Raw genomic sequence first — 17,535 nt, 5'->3', positions numbered from 1 at the left:
GAAGTAAACAATTCGATGCTAATTTCATAGTTATAATTTTCTTTATGCAGATGGTTTCAAACAGTTTTCTAACTAATTTTAAAGTCCTAAGCAATGGAAGATGTGCTCACGTACCAGACAGACTCGACGATTTCCATCACTTTATCAGCATTTTTAAAGCTTAACAGTTTCATTCGATACTATTTGGGCCCATAACCAGCATCAATTTTTCTGACCGCCTGCTTCGACTCCTCACATTGGTCGTAGTGGTACTGAAGAAGGGATAAACGCTAAAAAAAAAACTTTTTTCATGAATTTATTGTAGCGAAACGGTTCAAGTCAGTTTATTAAAAGTTGATGTATATTATAAAGTAACATTTCAAGAATATTTGATAAAATTTTCATATAAAAATATTGCAAAGTGAGCGAATGAGAGCACATTTACGTAGACGTCTTTTCAAAAATACATTTTGCAGTAGTCAGCATATCTCAGCGTAAAATCATCTGAAATCAAAAAAATCGAATAATTTAGTTAAAGTATGAGTTAAACTTCCCCCCAACGTTTATTTTGACGATTTATTTTCATTTTCAGCCATTTGGTAGTCGTTTGAAGTAAAAAGTGATTTTTGACGAAAAAATGCCGCCATTTTGTAGGTGTAAAACCACCTTAATATAAAAAAAAAATGGCGAAAAAAAACGTTGGGGGGAGGTTTTTTATATGTAAAACATGTGTGCAAAATTTCAAAAGGATCGGTTGAGTAGTTTTCAAATGCCAATGACTACGCACTTTAAAAAAAAAGGTTCGAGAAAACCGCGTTTAAAGTCTGCTGCGTCTCGGCAGATGTTTGAGGCGGCTCGGCTTTATGCTCTATAACTTAAAAAGTTTTGCTCGGATTGACTTAAAATTTTAACACGGTATTTTTGAAATGTTTTACTACAGTAACATGCAAAAAAAAAATCCCTTTTATCCCTTACCCTCCCCCCCCCTTAAACACTTTACCATGCGTAAAAATAAGTTCAAGGCGAATTCAGGTGCCTGCAAAATTTCTTCGAATGCACATGAGATATTATCAATCTTTAAAATTTTCGGCCAGCCCAGACCACTCTAGTTAGTAAGGACGTTAGAGATCATAGATTATACTAATGCATACTTATGTAGTAGTTCATCAAATGAATTGTATCTAATCGAAACACAATTAATATTAACGCATCCATAACTCACAATTAAATGACATACATACTTACATACATTCATATTAGATCCATGCATCAATACGTTACATATTAGACAGGTGTGCTTTGTATTTGTGTGTCTTCGCCATTGCGTGTCACTAACCACCAACTCACTCACTGCCCACAACGCTCAAACATTTGGCACATTAAAAAAATTCATTCGATTTGTATTTCTCCTTCTCCCATATCACAGCCAACTTTTGCGATCCCAAAGCACGGACCTGGTACCAATGGAAATCTACACGTTCCTTAATAGACAACAGCAACAGCATAACACGAAATCGAGCGCTAACGGCAACAACAACGGCCTATCTGCGGGACAGCAATTCATCGGTGGCGGAAGCGGAGTTGGCGGAAACATTAGCGGAACCAACAGCAAGAAGATGGTCAAGCAGCACAGCACAACTAGCCAACAGTCCACATCGTCTACATCATCGTCCATCCATTCAACCCCATCCGCACCAGCGGCTGTCGGCGCAGACGTACACAGCGGCAGCAGCAGTGGCGGCGGCAGCAAAGGACAATCCCCTGGACGATGGTCATCATATGAGCGCATCTTGCCAATCCATCAACAACAGCAGCAGCACGAACATCAACTCCTTATTTGGCAGCCATTGCAGTCTGTGCAGCAACAGCAACTCCAGCACAATCAGTCAACCAATCAGCATGGACCACAACAGCAGCATGCACAACACACTGGAGACCAGGAGTCCTTCAAGCAGTCTCAGTACACAGCAACTGCTGGAAAGCCGCCAGCAATCAACCAATACCAACAGTTGCCCACTTCACTTGGCTTGCAGTCGCTGTGCCGGGAGACACATCAGCATGGGAATGTTGACGCCACCGCCACCACCACATCTACGTCAACTCTTGCGTCGGCACACAGTGATACCCAAATGGAGGAGCAACTGTTGCTCAACGCCGACAGCGCAAGTCTCGATGGGGGAGGCACCATCAAGAAGCGAAAACGACGCCTGCGCTTCCCTTTCGGCGGCGGACATCGCAAATCCGCCAGTAATGCCAGCGCCAGTAGTGGCAGCACCGCAAGTGCTGGCGCCAATCCCAGCTCAAACAAAAATACATAGCTCACATAGCTCTGGCTGTTTGACTACATCCTACAACGTTTTAGTAGGAGATGTAGAGGAGACGGTAAGAAGGGACCGACAGCGACAAAGCGACGATGACGACAAAAGGGACACTAATGCGGACAATTATATGTTTAAAAATGATAATAAACCGAATAAAAAAGACAACAGCGTAGTTGCGAACATTGACGCAGACCCAGAGGCTGAAGCATACTCACAGGTTACTTTGAATTTCGCTAAACGCGCCGCAGATGTTGCAGCGACTGCGCGACAATTGAACGAGCATGACAATAATTTTAGAGATTCCCTATGCGATTTAAGGCACACCATGACCAGTGGTTTTACTACCGCAATCTCCTAATAGGCTGTCCTACGAAATATTTTTTTGATACACGTTTCGCAGTCTTCCATACAATATGGCAGTATAGACCAACGATGCAAAGAATGTGCGTGCGAGTACTTACTTAAGCTAAATATTCATTTACTTAAAAAATCAAGCATGACCATATTATTAACCCTGATCTCCGAAAGCATGGCTTTCTTCCAGAAATACGCTTCAATGCTGTTTTATCAATCCCGCACTTCCTCGCATTGCTATTCGTATAAGATTCCCATCGCAGAAAGCAAAGCAATAAAGCGAAGGCTTGCGCAAATATAAAAAATACAAATCGCTCATTTGCTGCAAGAATGTAAAAAATTCATGATGGTATATACTTATTAACAGTATCTCATTAGATGAAAATGTCTCTTAGGGAGGCTTATAGTGTAGTGTGATTACTCTAGACTTAAACGTAACTTAAGAGCAACCTGGTAAATCGGAAAAATGTATAAATGATTACTCTAGCCTTAAGAAACTTAGCGAGCGGCTCATTTTGGATTTTTAAGTTACGTAAATTACGAAAATTGAGAGCGGCGAGAGAATCATGCTACTATATTTTTAATGCAATAAGCCTTTTTTTTATTTGATATTAATTTGTTTTATTTTTGTTGGGAGTATTTATCGACTGGCCGCCGTAGCCGAATGGGTTGATGGGTGAATACAGGTTCGAAACACCAAATGATAGAAACGGTTTTTTCTAATAACGGCCAACCCTCGGCAGCCAATGGCGAACCTGTCATGATAAAACTCCTCAAAAAAAGAAACTATTTGCCGTTTGGAGGCGGCATAAAACTGTAGGTCCCTCCATTTGTGCAAAAACCTCAAAACACACACTATAACTAGAAGGAAGAGCTCGGCGAAAAACCCAAAAATATATACATATGAAACTGGGACGAAAAACATATGGATAAATTGGGTGATCTTATTTATTGGACAGGAGATTTTGACCACTGAAGTAAATATCATTAATCTCTTACGCAACTTAAGGGGTCAGTCTACTTTGGAGACTCGAAAAAAAGGCTGTATTCGTGATTTTTTTTTTGAGAAAACTATAAATGTTAGTAATATAAAATTTGTTTGATTTATTAAATAAAGTCTTAAAATTCAGAAATAAATTTTTTTTTATTCAATTTTATAGTATTTTTAGTAAAAAAATAGCAGTGAAGCGTAACGTCTCAAACATGGGTTGGTGAGGCAGCTCCATCAGAACTCAAGAACGGCTTGTCTGAAACAAAAAAATCAAAATGTTTCAGATTCAGTAAGATACTGGCTACAAAATGACCCTCGGATATTAGGTTTTAATGAAGACAAAAAAATGGCTGATAAAAATGGAAAATTTTTGATAGAACGGTTTTTTTTTCGCATATTTAAAAAAAATATATAGTAAAAATTTAAAATTTCAAAACCCCCGAGCGTCAATTTGGTGCAAATTATGTCTAGAATAGGTGATCCAAATTTTATGAAAATCGGTTGATTAGTTTTTGAGATACAGTGGAGCTAGATTTTGAAAACGTTGTTTTGAGAAAAACGCGTTTAAAGTTTTTATACGCGCAGGTAGACGAAATAAGGTACTGATGTTCAGGTAAAAAAAAAATAGTTAGAGTGCTCGGATTTTCTTAAAATTTTTACACAATATTTCTGGATATATATACTTTCAAATTATGCAAAAAAAAAAATTGAAAAATTTTAAAGTGACAAAGTAGACTAACCCCTTAAGTGAAATTTAAGTCTAGAGTAATTACACTATTAGTAAATTGAAAACTTTGAGGCCGCTTCCCTTGAAATTTTGATTATGTTTTAGGTATGAGGTTCTTCCAGCAAGCTAGCGTTATGTATGTAGGTATGCGCAGCTTTTATGTTAAGCAACAAAGACAGTTTTGCGCCAAAATAAAACACAATTATTTGGTAGTAAATTATTCAAAACAACAATGAGGCATTAAAACATTTACGGCCTTATTCTTAATTTATAAAAAATAATATATCTAAAATACTGAATCAATAACAAAATACATATATAGAAAATGTCACAAAGCATTTCCAAAACGTACGACCGTTTAGGAGTTGAATTGCTTCCCCAAGCACTCGACAAGCGCCAGTAGCAAAACAGTAGTTTTGTTTTTGTTGCAATGAAGTAAATGTGCATTAGTGCATATAAATTGTTGTTTGTGCTAATAAGTATATAAGACAATTAGTTTAATAGTGAAATAAATAATATAGAGCTGTGTTTTCAAATTAAACGTACGTCCGCTCGAATCTTTGAATAAATTTAAATTTTACGTTTAATTTGGAATGGGGAACATTTCCCGTTTTTGGCGTAAATATAGATTTTTTTAATCTGAAATCATGAAACTTTTTTTGTTTTTTACTCAGCATTAAATTGTTTAATATTGAATGTAAACTGATGAGAATATCCAGCGGATTACTCACAATTGTTCCAAAAGTGCCTCAGAGAAAGAAAACACGATATTGTACTTATATGTATATTAATTAGTATATAGATTAAGTTGTGGAACATTTTTTTTTAATTATTCTACATTTTCGATTTAGTGACACCTGTCTTAGCAAATTTGTAGTGTCGAAATGGCTAATACACATTACACAAGCTCACGAATCAAGGTATGCAATACTAACTTTATTTTTAGCTCGTTCACGACTTGCACTTTCGGTACGAGCATAAGGAAGTGAAACACACAAGCGAGCTGAAATCGCGAGTTTAAAAATTTGTACATGTATCTAAAAATAATAATTCTATTCCATTTCTGTTTCATAAATTGTATTGCTGATTACGAGATTGAATTCTGATTTTCAAAAATTAATATGACGGACGTAAGTGAGGAGAAAATCCTTAAATATTTTTGAAACTCAATAATTCAGCCTATTTACGTTTTCAAGATATGTAGCTTATTTATTGTATAAAGATTTTCCAAATCGGAAAAGGCCGTTCCAATATAGTGGCCATAACCTAATTTTTTACATTTAATAGCGTATTATAACGTAACATCTCGAAACTTAATTTTTGATGACTTTCAATGGTCAATTTCAATGAAATTATTCCCAGTCGAAATAAAAAATTGAATGAAGTTGGCAATTCAAATTATGAAATATTTAAAGTCATATATTGCCAACATCTGCGTAGCAATGAGCTGCCATTTTGCATGTTTGTCAGCCATTTTGTATTTTTTGGTAACGCTCACATTGGCAGCATCTTTGATAATTTTTAGCTTCCCAGACTGTGTATTGCTCTTCTTTGCAAAGGATTCACCCAGAATCGTGTCGCCCTTCTTTCCTCTTCATCGTATAAATCAAATAATGCTTTCAAGCAATCAAAAGCGCGTGCAAATTAGTACGTTGTTACTTGACGACAATTTTAAAGTTACGATGACATAACATGACATTGCCCACACTTAAAATATCGCCAACGCATTCAATCAAATTATTATAAAATTATTATTATAAAATGAATAATTGAGTGTCGAGATGTTGAGTAATTTTGAATTTAGGTTTCAAAATTCTTAGTAGCGGATCCAGTACAGCGGCCAGTACTTCGAAACATATTTAGATTGACGAAATTTAAATGATTCGATTGCTTAGTATTAGTGATTCAAAAAACAAATAGATTTCATGAAAGTCATCGATTTACAAGATTTTAAGTATTTAGAGCTGATTATTCAACTGAGATTTTTAAAATTCAAAGAACCGGTTTCAATAAGGTTGCTATAACCTCAGTCGTTTACATTCTCCAAATGGCGGATTATACTCGTAATTTTGAGTTTAGGTTTTCAAAATTCTCAGTAGCGGATCAAGTACAGCGGACGGTACTTCGAAAATTGATTGAAGATTGACGATGCTGCTGATTGCTTAATCTTGAAACTTCAAAAACAAGTGAATCATACGAAGACCAACGGTTTCATCCGTATTTAGAATATTTAATAAGTAAAATGCTTCATAGAAGTATATATAAAAGATTCCATACCTATTGGCAATTTATAAAAAAAGATTTGGAAAATGTAATATTTAAAAGACATTATTTATATTTGTTGAAGTTCGTAAAATCTTCTATATACATACATACAAACAATGTGAAAACGATATATCAAACATTTGCTGTCGCTGGAGACAAATATGTCAAAGTCAAATATGTATGAATGAGGAAGTTTTTAAGATATCACAATCAACAATATTCCATAACAATTTGTACAGCTTTCTTACAGAAATAGAAATTGCTTATGACCACTTTGCGCTGTAGGAATAAATATTTTTCTTCTCTTTTGGTAACGTTTTCGTAAACCAAAAGTAGTTGAGTAGGAAATTTCATTTTTGGAATATTTTTTCAAATGCTCGATTAAGAATCGTAAAAATCAGAGTCGTGGTTACCCGGAGAACTGAAGTCAAAAGCAATAAAGGCAAGCATCAAATACATCAGACGTTATATACTCGTTAAGTATACCATCGGAATTTTCGTACAGTGAACAGTGTGTTTCGAGTCGCTTTTATTTGTATTTAATTTCGTTTTACCCAAGCACTTGTACATACATATAAATATTTTACACTTGAAATAATTGGACTGATATTTCCTTGGCTATGAAAGTTATCAATGCTGTTATAATCTTGTATTACTTACACATACTGTATAGGTACTTATATACATATACATATATGCATGTACATACATACGTACGTACGCTGTGTTAGAATGTACAGGCAAACTTCCGTCAAATAATTACTTAATTTGGTATTAATTACTACATTACCTAATATAAATATTAGTATATGCATCTACCTAATAGCAACATTTATAAAACACGAATAGGCATATACAAATATATACATATGTACGAATATATATTATATATGAATATTTACGAATGAAGAGCATAGCAATATTAGTACTAATTTTTAGCAAGCGAAAAAAAAAACAAAAACTCACACACAAAGACAAAATGTATGTAAAACAAGTTTGCATACATCAGACACTAAGCACTAGACCTAACAACAATAATATGTAATAATAATTGTAATACACAGCGAAATTTTACCACAATTAAGCAACAGCGAAAGATGCAAAATTTTTTATCAGCAAAATCGCTGAGAAAATTATATCATTATTATACCTTTTAATAAAAAATTACCTAAAAACAGTTAATGTTTATCTTGATGTTCATCATTTTAATGCGTGGTATGCTGGTGAGTAGTCATTAACATTTTTTGTAGCAAAATGCTTCCTATACCAATAAACCGTAGGGGTATTCACACCACTTTCGCAACGATATACAGAATACAGCCGCCGTAGCCGAATGCGTTGGTGCGTTACTACCATTCGGAAGTCGGAGAACGTAGGTTCGAATCTCCGTGAAACACCAAAATGAAGAAAAATTTATTCTAATAGCGGTCGCCACTCGGCAGGCAATAACAAACTTCCGAGTGTATTTCTTCCATGAAAAAGCTCTTCAAAAAACAATCATTTGCCGTTCGGAGTCGGCTTGAAACTGTAGGTCCCTCCATTTGTGAAACAACATAAAAATGCACGTCACAAATAGGAGGAGGAGCTCAGCGAAACACGCAAAAAGGGTGTAAGCGCAAATTATGTACATAAAGGGTGATGTTTTAAGTGCTATAGGAAAGTTTTTCAAAAAAACACACGTAAAATTCAGAAAAATTCATAACATTTTTATTTAAATCGATAGTACAGTCCATATCGTCCCCTTAGTATTAAAATAGCCTATACATTTTTTGATGTTTTGAGAAAATGAATTTCAAACTTTTTGTCGAAAGTAGCTCTCACTCAAATCTCGTTATGTCTGTAAATATTTATTATTTTTTGACTGACGTTTTGACCCACTTTGTGGAACTAGAATTTGACAAAATTTTGACCACATATAAAATCGACGATGGAGAATCCAAAAATTCAATAAAAAACTAATAGCCTATGAGCACATAGGCTATTGTTATACTAAGGGGACGATATAATTTAATGTTTGAAGATTATTTCATGCAAATGTTGACCGTGACTGCGCTTTAAATGACCCATCCGCTTAGTCCAATTTTGGCATACTCTTTCCAATGTTTCGGCCGGTATCTCACATATAAATGCTTTAATGTTGTCTTCCAATGCGTTAATTGAAGAAGTCTTGTCTGAATAGACGTGAGCTTTAACATAGCCCCATAAAAAATTATCTAAAAGCGTTATATCGCACGATCTGGGTGGTGGCCAATTGACAAGTCCCGAACGTGAAATAAAATGTTCACCGAACTCGCCTCTCAACAAGTCCATTGTTACGCGTGCTGTGTCGCATGTGACATCGTCTTGCTGAAACCACATGTCATGCAAGTCAAGCTCTTGCATTTTGGGCAAAAAAAAGTTGGATATCATTTCACGGTAGCGCTCACCATTCACAGTTACGTTACGATTCGCAGCATCTTTGAAGAAGTACGGTCCAATGATACCTGCAGCCCATAAACCGCACCAAACTGTGACCTTTTCTGGATACATTGGTAGCTCTTGCAATTCTTCTGCCTGATCTTCACTCCAAAACCGACAATTCTTCTTATTTACGTACCCATTGATCCAAAAATAAGCTTCGTCGCTGAACACAATTTTTCGATAAAAAAGTGGATCTTAAACTTTCTTAACAGAACACGCATTTTTATAATAAAATTCAATTATTTGCAAGCGTTGTTCGTTTGTAAGACAATTCATCGTTAAATTATAGACCAAACTGAAGATGTTTGACAGTGAAACAAAACACGAAACGTGCGTCAGCTGTTTAAACCAACTGTTTAAAAAGATAATAGCTAAAAAATCACCCGTCGTTGCCGGCTGAACAACGACTTATTGGATGAGTGTGTGAATATGTGCAAAATGAGCAGGCAGAATTCTGTTGCCGAAAACCCGGTGGCAACCGAGGGTACTTTCAGAGTTTTGCTTCGGATGGCCAAATCTGGTAATCCAAGGGTGATACCTTATCAGGTTTAGCCGAGAATGATAGAATTTTTTAGAAATTAAAATGAAAAAATTCTTTACCTGAAAATACCTCAACAACCTTACTTAACATTGTTGGCTGTGTCGTATGTCATATCGTCTTGTTGAAACCATCAATAAGTCAAACTAACTTTTATTTTGTTTTTGGCTGTCAAATTGTAAATATTATTAGGTTAAGCTAAAGAAAATGCATTGACGGTAAGCAGCACATTTCTCGCTTAGTTTTGATCTTCAAGGCTTTCCCTTGCAGTAGCGATATTTTTAATTAACCGGAATGAAATGTGTTTTTGTTTTTATTTCTTGTACCGAGTCAGTCGACTCAAAGTTTTCGAATAATTTTTTTTGTCTTGACTCCATAGCTTCTCAATAGGTATTTATACCGTTATCGTAGGGGAATTTAAACTTAAATTAAATATTTTCGTACGACTCTCGACCGAAATCGAACTTATTTTAGTAAATTGCAAATTGTCAACATAACACCAATCAAAAAAAAAATTCTGTTACATATCGATAATTTAATTTTAAAGCTATGTGCGATGATGACTATATCCAAATAATGTGAGTGTCGAGTAGCTCTTAGCACGATTTTTCCAGCATCAGGTTAAAGAAGTCACACGACAGAGAGTCACCCTGTCTGAAACCTCGTTTGGTATCAAACGGCTTGGAGAGATCCTTCAAAATTCTAACGGCGCTGAGGGCCCTTCCCAATTCTGGTATTGAGCAACGGCATTTGGCATATCCATATTTTGCCAAATTCAAACATTGCGGCAAATAGGCAACTCTTTTTCGTACTGTCTATTGCAGCTTTGAAGTCGACGAAAAGATGGTGGCATCGATTCTTTTGTCATGGGTCTTTTCCGCGACATGGCTTATTGTGAACATCTGGTCGATGGTGGATTTTCCAGGCTTATCGAAAGCCACACTGATAAGGTGCAATCAGTTGGTTGATGGTGGACTTCAGCCCTTCACACAATACGATCGCTAGCACCTTGTAGGCGATATTTAAAAGATAAATCCCAAGGTAATTGGCGCATACGAGGTGTGCTCAAAAAATAAGGTAAATTTTCATTTTTTAATAAATTTTATTTATTCATCAATTTCTATTATATCTCCTTCAAAGTAGCCCCCTTCAAATATAATACACTTGTGCCATCGTTTTTCCAATCCTCGAAGCAGTTCTAATATGCACTTTTTGGTATGTCCTTGAGCTCTCTCAGGGATTCGGTTTTATCTCCTCAATCGTCGCAAAACGTCGTCCTTTCATGGGTCTCTTCAATCTTGGGAACAAGAAAAAGTAGCAGGTGACTAAACCTGGTGAGTACGGTGGCTTAAGCATGATAACGGTGTTGTTTTTGGCCTATTAATCTCTCACACGCAAAGATCAGTGCAAGCAAATCTGAATCAGCGTTGATGTTATTCAACAATTCCCGAGCGATGCGCATACGACGTTGTTTTTAGTAAAAATTCAGCAATTTTGGAACGAACTTCGCTGTCACACGCTTCTTGCCCAAAATTTTTGAAAATATTGCAAATTTCTGAAAATATTGCATGTTATGAGCCAACCGATATGCCGACATCCTCGACGATTCTCCATAACAATTTTCTTCATTTTCTTAATATTTTCATCGGTTGTTGATGTGCTGATATGCTGGGGCGTCCAGAGCGAGCGTCATCATTCACATCTTTTCGACCTTCTGTGAAAAGCTTGTATCACTTGTAAACAATTTTTTGCCTCCGAGTACTTTCATCGTATGCCACTGTCAACATTTCAAGTGTTTTTGAGCACTTAGGTAAGTCCATTTTTTACACACAATTTTATGCAACTTCTTTGATCCATTTTTTTGGGTAGCAGAAAATTGCAAACAAATTAAAAATGCTATATTGCTAAAACGGTGACATATCTTCGAGACGAGTGTACCAACATAAAAATAATAATCGAAAGTGGAATATACATACATAGCCCGCGAAATTTGAAATCTTAACCTTATTTTTTTAATACACTTCGTATTGCAGTATCACCCTTTTTGTGGTTTGGACAGAGCACACTTAAACTCCAATCAGCAGGCATGCTTTCATACGACCATATTTTTCATTAGAGCTGATGCATGCACCTTACCAGCTCCTCGCCGCCATGTTCGAATAGCTCGGCCGTCAGTCCGTCGGTTCTCGCGGCTTTGTTGTTCTTTAGTCGCGTTATCGCTATTCTCACCTCGTCATAGTCGGGTAGCGGAACGACAGTTCCGTCGCCAACGATTGGGATATCGGGATCTTCAAATTTTCTGTAACATGCGCAACTGTCAATATTTAACAAGTTCGCGAAGTGTTCCCGCCGTCTTTGTTCTTATAGGGAAACGATCCACTTGTATGTAAATAAAAGCATTGGTAGTCATACATAAATTCAAAATACTATAGAAATGTTGTTTTAGGGTGTAATAAACAGCCGAAGTAAGTAGGCAGCTTTCCTTTTCTATTTTCTGACATTCGGCTGCCTTAGCCTAAATATACGCGCTAGAGATTTAAATTTCTCCCAAATACGTAGTAGAGGAGTCTTCGTTTTTCTCTCAGATTAACTATAGAGATAGTATGCACTATGGAAATTTATTACTCGTAGATACTCACGAGTGCTTGGCGCCGCCTATTTTTTTAAATATTTGCTTACGTCACATTTCTTTTTTTGGTTCATCACTTATACCAAGTGGGAGTAATTTTGCATTATTTATATAAGAGATGTCACATTTGATATTTTATGGAAATTACCGCTATATTCTAGGTGGGCGTGGTTATCTACCGATTTCGCATAAAAGAAGTTGCTTGCACTCGTTTTATTGTATGGAAAAAAATGCTCAACACCGTCAGGGGAAAAAATGATAAAAGACAACGAGAATTTTGAGCCTTATTAAATTTAATGAGCTATAAAACTGAATACCCTTTTTTCAACTTTTTAATAAGAAACTTGAAATTTTTGTGAAAACTTGCCGAAGCTTTATAAATCTTGTTTGAACAATTTAAGAAAAAACTAATGCAAATTATAAAAACAAACGAGAATTAGTCGAAACTGGTCCAAATATCGTATATTTATTATTTTGACAATGTGTGCTTGTGTTACAATGCAACCGTCTCTTATTTATATACAACCGTCATTTGGACAAAATTATGATACCCTTCTGCATAAGTGCGCGGGTATAAAACCGAGGATTTTTTCTAATTCTTCGCTTTGTGAAAAATAACAAAATCTAATTATGCACTTTGCTGCAAAAAGGTAGACTGGCAAAGGGCTCGATTTATTAAAAACAAAAATAGTTTAATTGGTTCTATTTAGTTTAAATTATTCTGCCTCACGTACTCAAAAAAAAAAAAAAAAAAAAAAAAAAATACGCAAGAAGAACACACTTTATATAAGGTGGTGTTAAGCCGTATGTACTGTTTTTTTACCTTCTAATTGCATTACCTTCTAGTTGCTTCATGGTAAAGAAATCGAACGAAAATTTACTCCTCAGTGGTAAAGAAATCAAACGAAAATCCTGCTGACAGTTTTGTAGGCAGTTCAAATGGATCTTTTTAACACACTTTTATTAGGACGGGTTGTATGTATGCATGTATGTATGTATGTATGTATGTATGTATGTATGTATGTATGTAACGGAATCTTTGAGCTTAATTTTCACTGGCTTCTAAACATCTGATCGACTTGAAATTTTGCACACCTATCAAGGACCGATGACAATGCAATAATTTGATAAAAATTTTCCATTATCCTTATTGGGATTGCCAGGATTAATATTTTCTTTTTTTACCTGTGGGCAAAAAGTAAGGTGAATTTGGTTGTAAAATGAAAAATCGTCATTTATTCTTGTAAATCAATTTCATCCCCTTCAAAATAATGCCCTCTCGATGAAATACACTTATGCCAACGAGTTTTCCAATCCCCGAAATATGCCAAATAGTCCATTTCCGGTAGTGGTCTCTTGAGTTTTGGGAATAGCCAGAAGTCACACGGAGCCAAATCAGGCGAATACGGTGGTTGCGGAACGATATGCGTGGAATTTTTGGCGAAATAGTCACGAAGAACGAGTGCAGTGTGAGACATGTGAGATAAATTTTCCATTATCCTTATTAGGATTGCCAGGATTAATATTTTATTTTTTTAACACACTTTTATTAGCTCGGGTTGTATGTATGAATGACTGTAACGGAATCTTTGAGCTTCATTTTCACTGGCTTCTAAAAATCTGATCGACTCGGAACACACAACATAGATGACTAGATGGGATACTCTTTTTCTCGTGAGAGCGCTGAAAAATGTGCATTTTTTATAACATTTGCCAATATTGCCATACCGGTAGAAACATGAATTGGGTATTTTTTTAAACAAAAATTGGGAATTTTTAGTTTCCACACCACCATTGAGGTTAGTATTTAGTGTGCGGTTGTGTAATACTATATTACTCGTAAACACCTACATATACTAAAAATAAAAAATAGTTAAAAAAGACTAAAAAACATGCTTTTATTGCTAATCGAACTAAAAAGTAGAAAATAAATTCTAATGACAAAGGGACCTATAATGAAGTAATAGCAAATCGAAGGATCAGTCATAGTCAACTACCTCAGAACAGAACTATAACAAAAATTAAGATACAAATAGAGTAATTCAAATTAGAGTTAAAAGCGTGGGATGCATTTTGCTTCACTTTCATAACCCTCTGTACATAGGTAGTTGCCAATAGAATGATTGTAATATTTACTATATCAAGCATCCCACGCTTTGAACTCTAATTTGAATTACTCTATTTGTATCTTAATTTTTGTTATAGTTCTGTTCTGAGGTAGTTGACTATGACTGATCCTTCGATTTGCTATTACTTCATTATAGGTCCCTTTGTCATTAGAATTTATTTTCTACTTTTTAGTTCGATTAGCAATAAAAGCATGTTTTTTAGTTTTTTTAAGCTATATTTTATTTACACCTAAATCACACATTACAGAGAAATGTTCTAATACATACTTACATACAAATATATGTAGGCATATTAACACCAATTCATAAAGTTTGATTCAAATCAAATTTTATAATAAATTAATTTAAAAACATAATTGCTTCACAATGCTCCTATGTATGTACATTGCCGCCAAGTAAACAACAAAAACAGCTATGGAATGCCAGCGCATTAGTCACTCGTATTGCAAGTACAACAAATAAACTAACAAGCAACTAAGTAGGCAGCCACTAGACATTCGGCCCACAAACTGGTAGAACGGCTGATGATGGCTATGAAAACAGTGAAAGCGCCTAAAAAAGTGTGGCACACAAACCGTACAACAGCTTTGGTGTTGTTGCAGTTAATGTTACCGCTGTCACTGTCATGTCTGTATTTGCTGCGAATGTGGCTGCTGTAGCTGCTCTTACTTTTCCAGCGCTTCTCATTTGCAATCATGAGCAGTAGTAAGTAGACATACCTACATATGTATGTATGTATATAAATAGACCCACATCTTGGCGCATTTTTACACGTACTACCTACAATATGGTGTACAGCAGGCGATTAATATGGGTTGACTTTGCTCGATGAATGAATCCCACAAATTATTTAGATATGGTAAATAATGCTCATATACTCGTACAAGTATACATATAGTTGCAGATAACCCTATCGGGAGTTTTGTAGGCGACTACCATAATTTCAAAACCTCATTAATTGCGATTAGCTTTTAATTGGTTTCAAATTCACTTAGAAGTCGTGTATAAAATAAAAAAAATTAAGTTATGGAGTTCACAGGTCTAGCTGTTTGTCGTATTTGTTCTATTTTACTACTGTTGCTAAAGAGTTGTTCTTGTTTCTCAATTAAAAGTTTGCTATTATAATATAACTCTGAAAGGTACGTTTCCAGGAATAGTACAGGGCGCTCACACGTTTCACTTTACACTCACAAATACTACCTACTTACATATGCACTCCCAAGTAAATAAATTTTTTTTGGCAATATAGGTATGTAGATACTTATAAAAAACTCTTAATGTTGCACTTCAAAAACAAAACTCATGCACTTTTTTATTTATGAACCATTTTGTTTATTCATGAAAGCGAAATAACTTGTCAAGTTTTGGAAAAATTTTATAAGAATTACACGGTCATATCCAGGTATAAAATCTATAGCCATAACTGCTCTGGCAGTTAAGGTTTCCGATATATTTGAATATAAAAGCGCAAAAAACGCTTTTTGGTCTAAATTTGATGTTATGTAGCATCACGATATCTTTTTTTCCAAAAAAAAAAAAAACAAAAAAAAAAACAATTCACAGCATCTTAAAGTACAAGTCTTCTTCGCAGAATTTCCTCCAATATCTTTTTTTCGCTGAGATACTCAAAAATTTACTGAGCAGTTAAAAAGTTTAAAAGTCCAATACCTCCACAAAAAAAGAGGGGAAGTTTGTTAAGCACCGAGACCTAAAACAGGGCAGAAAGAATTCAGACTCGCACCATCTATGTGTACGAGTCCTCGTCTTGAGAGAGTTGCACATTCGTAGATAATGTGCCCTGGAGTTTCATCATCCAGTTCACAAAAACGGCAGGTGCTTGTTTCTACTGATTCTAGTTTTCTGACATGACATCTCCTTCTCTATCATGTATTGTCTTGTCTACTGCACATCTTTCATCGATATCAAATGGATCATCGATATCAAATCAAGAATGCTGCTGTTGCGGATATTCTGAAATTTGTCCGCAAAACGGAAAATTTAGTGGCAACTGGTTAATTTTATGACCAGTAAGCCAATCTGGGGTATGGACCCAATGTTTTACCAAAAAAACGAAAAAAGCTCTCGCCGTCTTGTTGGTAACAGCATTTAAGTGAGCATTCCAATTGTGGGTTCTGTTAAACACTGCACCAAAATATGTTGCTTGCTTAGAAAAACTGATCCTTGTACTCCCCGGAGATGGTTCTATCATAGATATTTTCCTTCGACGGGTGAATGTTACATGGTTTGTATTTTTCATATATCATAGTCAATCATTTAATGAGGGGAATCAGAATCATGCTTTATTTTAAGTATATATATATGAATATACAGAAAATAGCAGGAAAAAAAACTGCACTAGCTTAAGGCCATCAGCTGGTTTTACAATAATCTAGTATTAATTATAATATAATATTTGCTAATCTTATATTTAATATAAGGAATATATGTGTAATAAAGATTGTCAAAAAAGTCTTGCGGTATTTTTATTGAATTTTCAATTGTTCATAAAATTGGTTATAATAATGCGATTTAAGTCAAATATGCGCCGTTTTGTTCGATGACGAGTTCCCAACGAGATGTCAACTTCATAATGCCCCTCGTATAGAAGCTCGCTTCCCTATTGTCAAAAAACTCGGAGAGCCAATTTTCACAGGACTCTCTTGAGGACAACTTCCGACTACCAAACTCGTTCGCCATGGACAGAAATAGGTGGTAATCACTTGGTGCGAGATCCCGGAGCTTCTGGCGCGTCACCAAAGATTTGTGTGGCCTGGCGTTGTCCTGATGGAAGACAATTCGGCCTCTGTTGATCAAAGATGGCCTCTTCTGCATGAGTGCTGCATTCAAGCGGTCCAGTTGTTGGCAGTACAGGTCCGAATTGAGCGTTTGGCCCTGCCAATCCCACCAAACACACAGAAGAACCTTCCTGGCCGTCAATCCAGGCTTGGCCACCGTCTGGGCAGCTTCACCGCTTTTCGACCACGACCGTTTGCGCTTCACGTTGTCGTAAATGACCCACTTTTCATCGCCAGTCACCATCCGCTTCAAAAACGGGTCGATTTTGTTGCGATTCGCATGCATCCATACGGGCAAAACTGTTTTCTTGCGTCAAGTCGTGTGTCACCCATACATCGAGCTTCTT

At 35.8% G+C, this 17,535-nt stretch overlaps 1 protein-coding gene across 7 annotated transcripts in view; it reads left to right on the top strand.

Moving 5' to 3' along the window:
* The window catches only part of LOC129239139 (stromal interaction molecule homolog), a 31,089-nt gene extending 27,844 nt beyond the window's left edge, over positions 1-3,245 (top strand). For 6 of the 7 annotated variants that reach the window (XM_054874458.1, XM_054874460.1, XM_054874461.1 and 3 more), the window contains one exon: positions 1,406-2,408. In XM_054874458.1, the coding sequence (XP_054730433.1) occupies positions 1,406-2,297 (892 nt within the window). In that variant the 3' untranslated portion in view covers positions 2,298-2,408. Of the gene's footprint in view, positions 1-1,405 lie in introns of all 7 variants that reach the window. The other variant, XM_054874462.1, reaches the window with a different exon arrangement.
* The last annotated feature ends 14,290 nt before the right edge of the window (positions 3,246-17,535 follow it).

Source organism: Anastrepha obliqua, chromosome 2 (assembly GCF_027943255.1).
Source record: "Anastrepha obliqua isolate idAnaObli1 chromosome 2, idAnaObli1_1.0, whole genome shotgun sequence".
NCBI lineage: Eukaryota > Metazoa > Arthropoda > Insecta > Diptera > Tephritidae > Anastrepha > Anastrepha obliqua.
The sequence above is the reverse complement of the archived record's forward strand: the minus strand, read 5'-3'. Positions and strand labels throughout refer to the sequence as shown.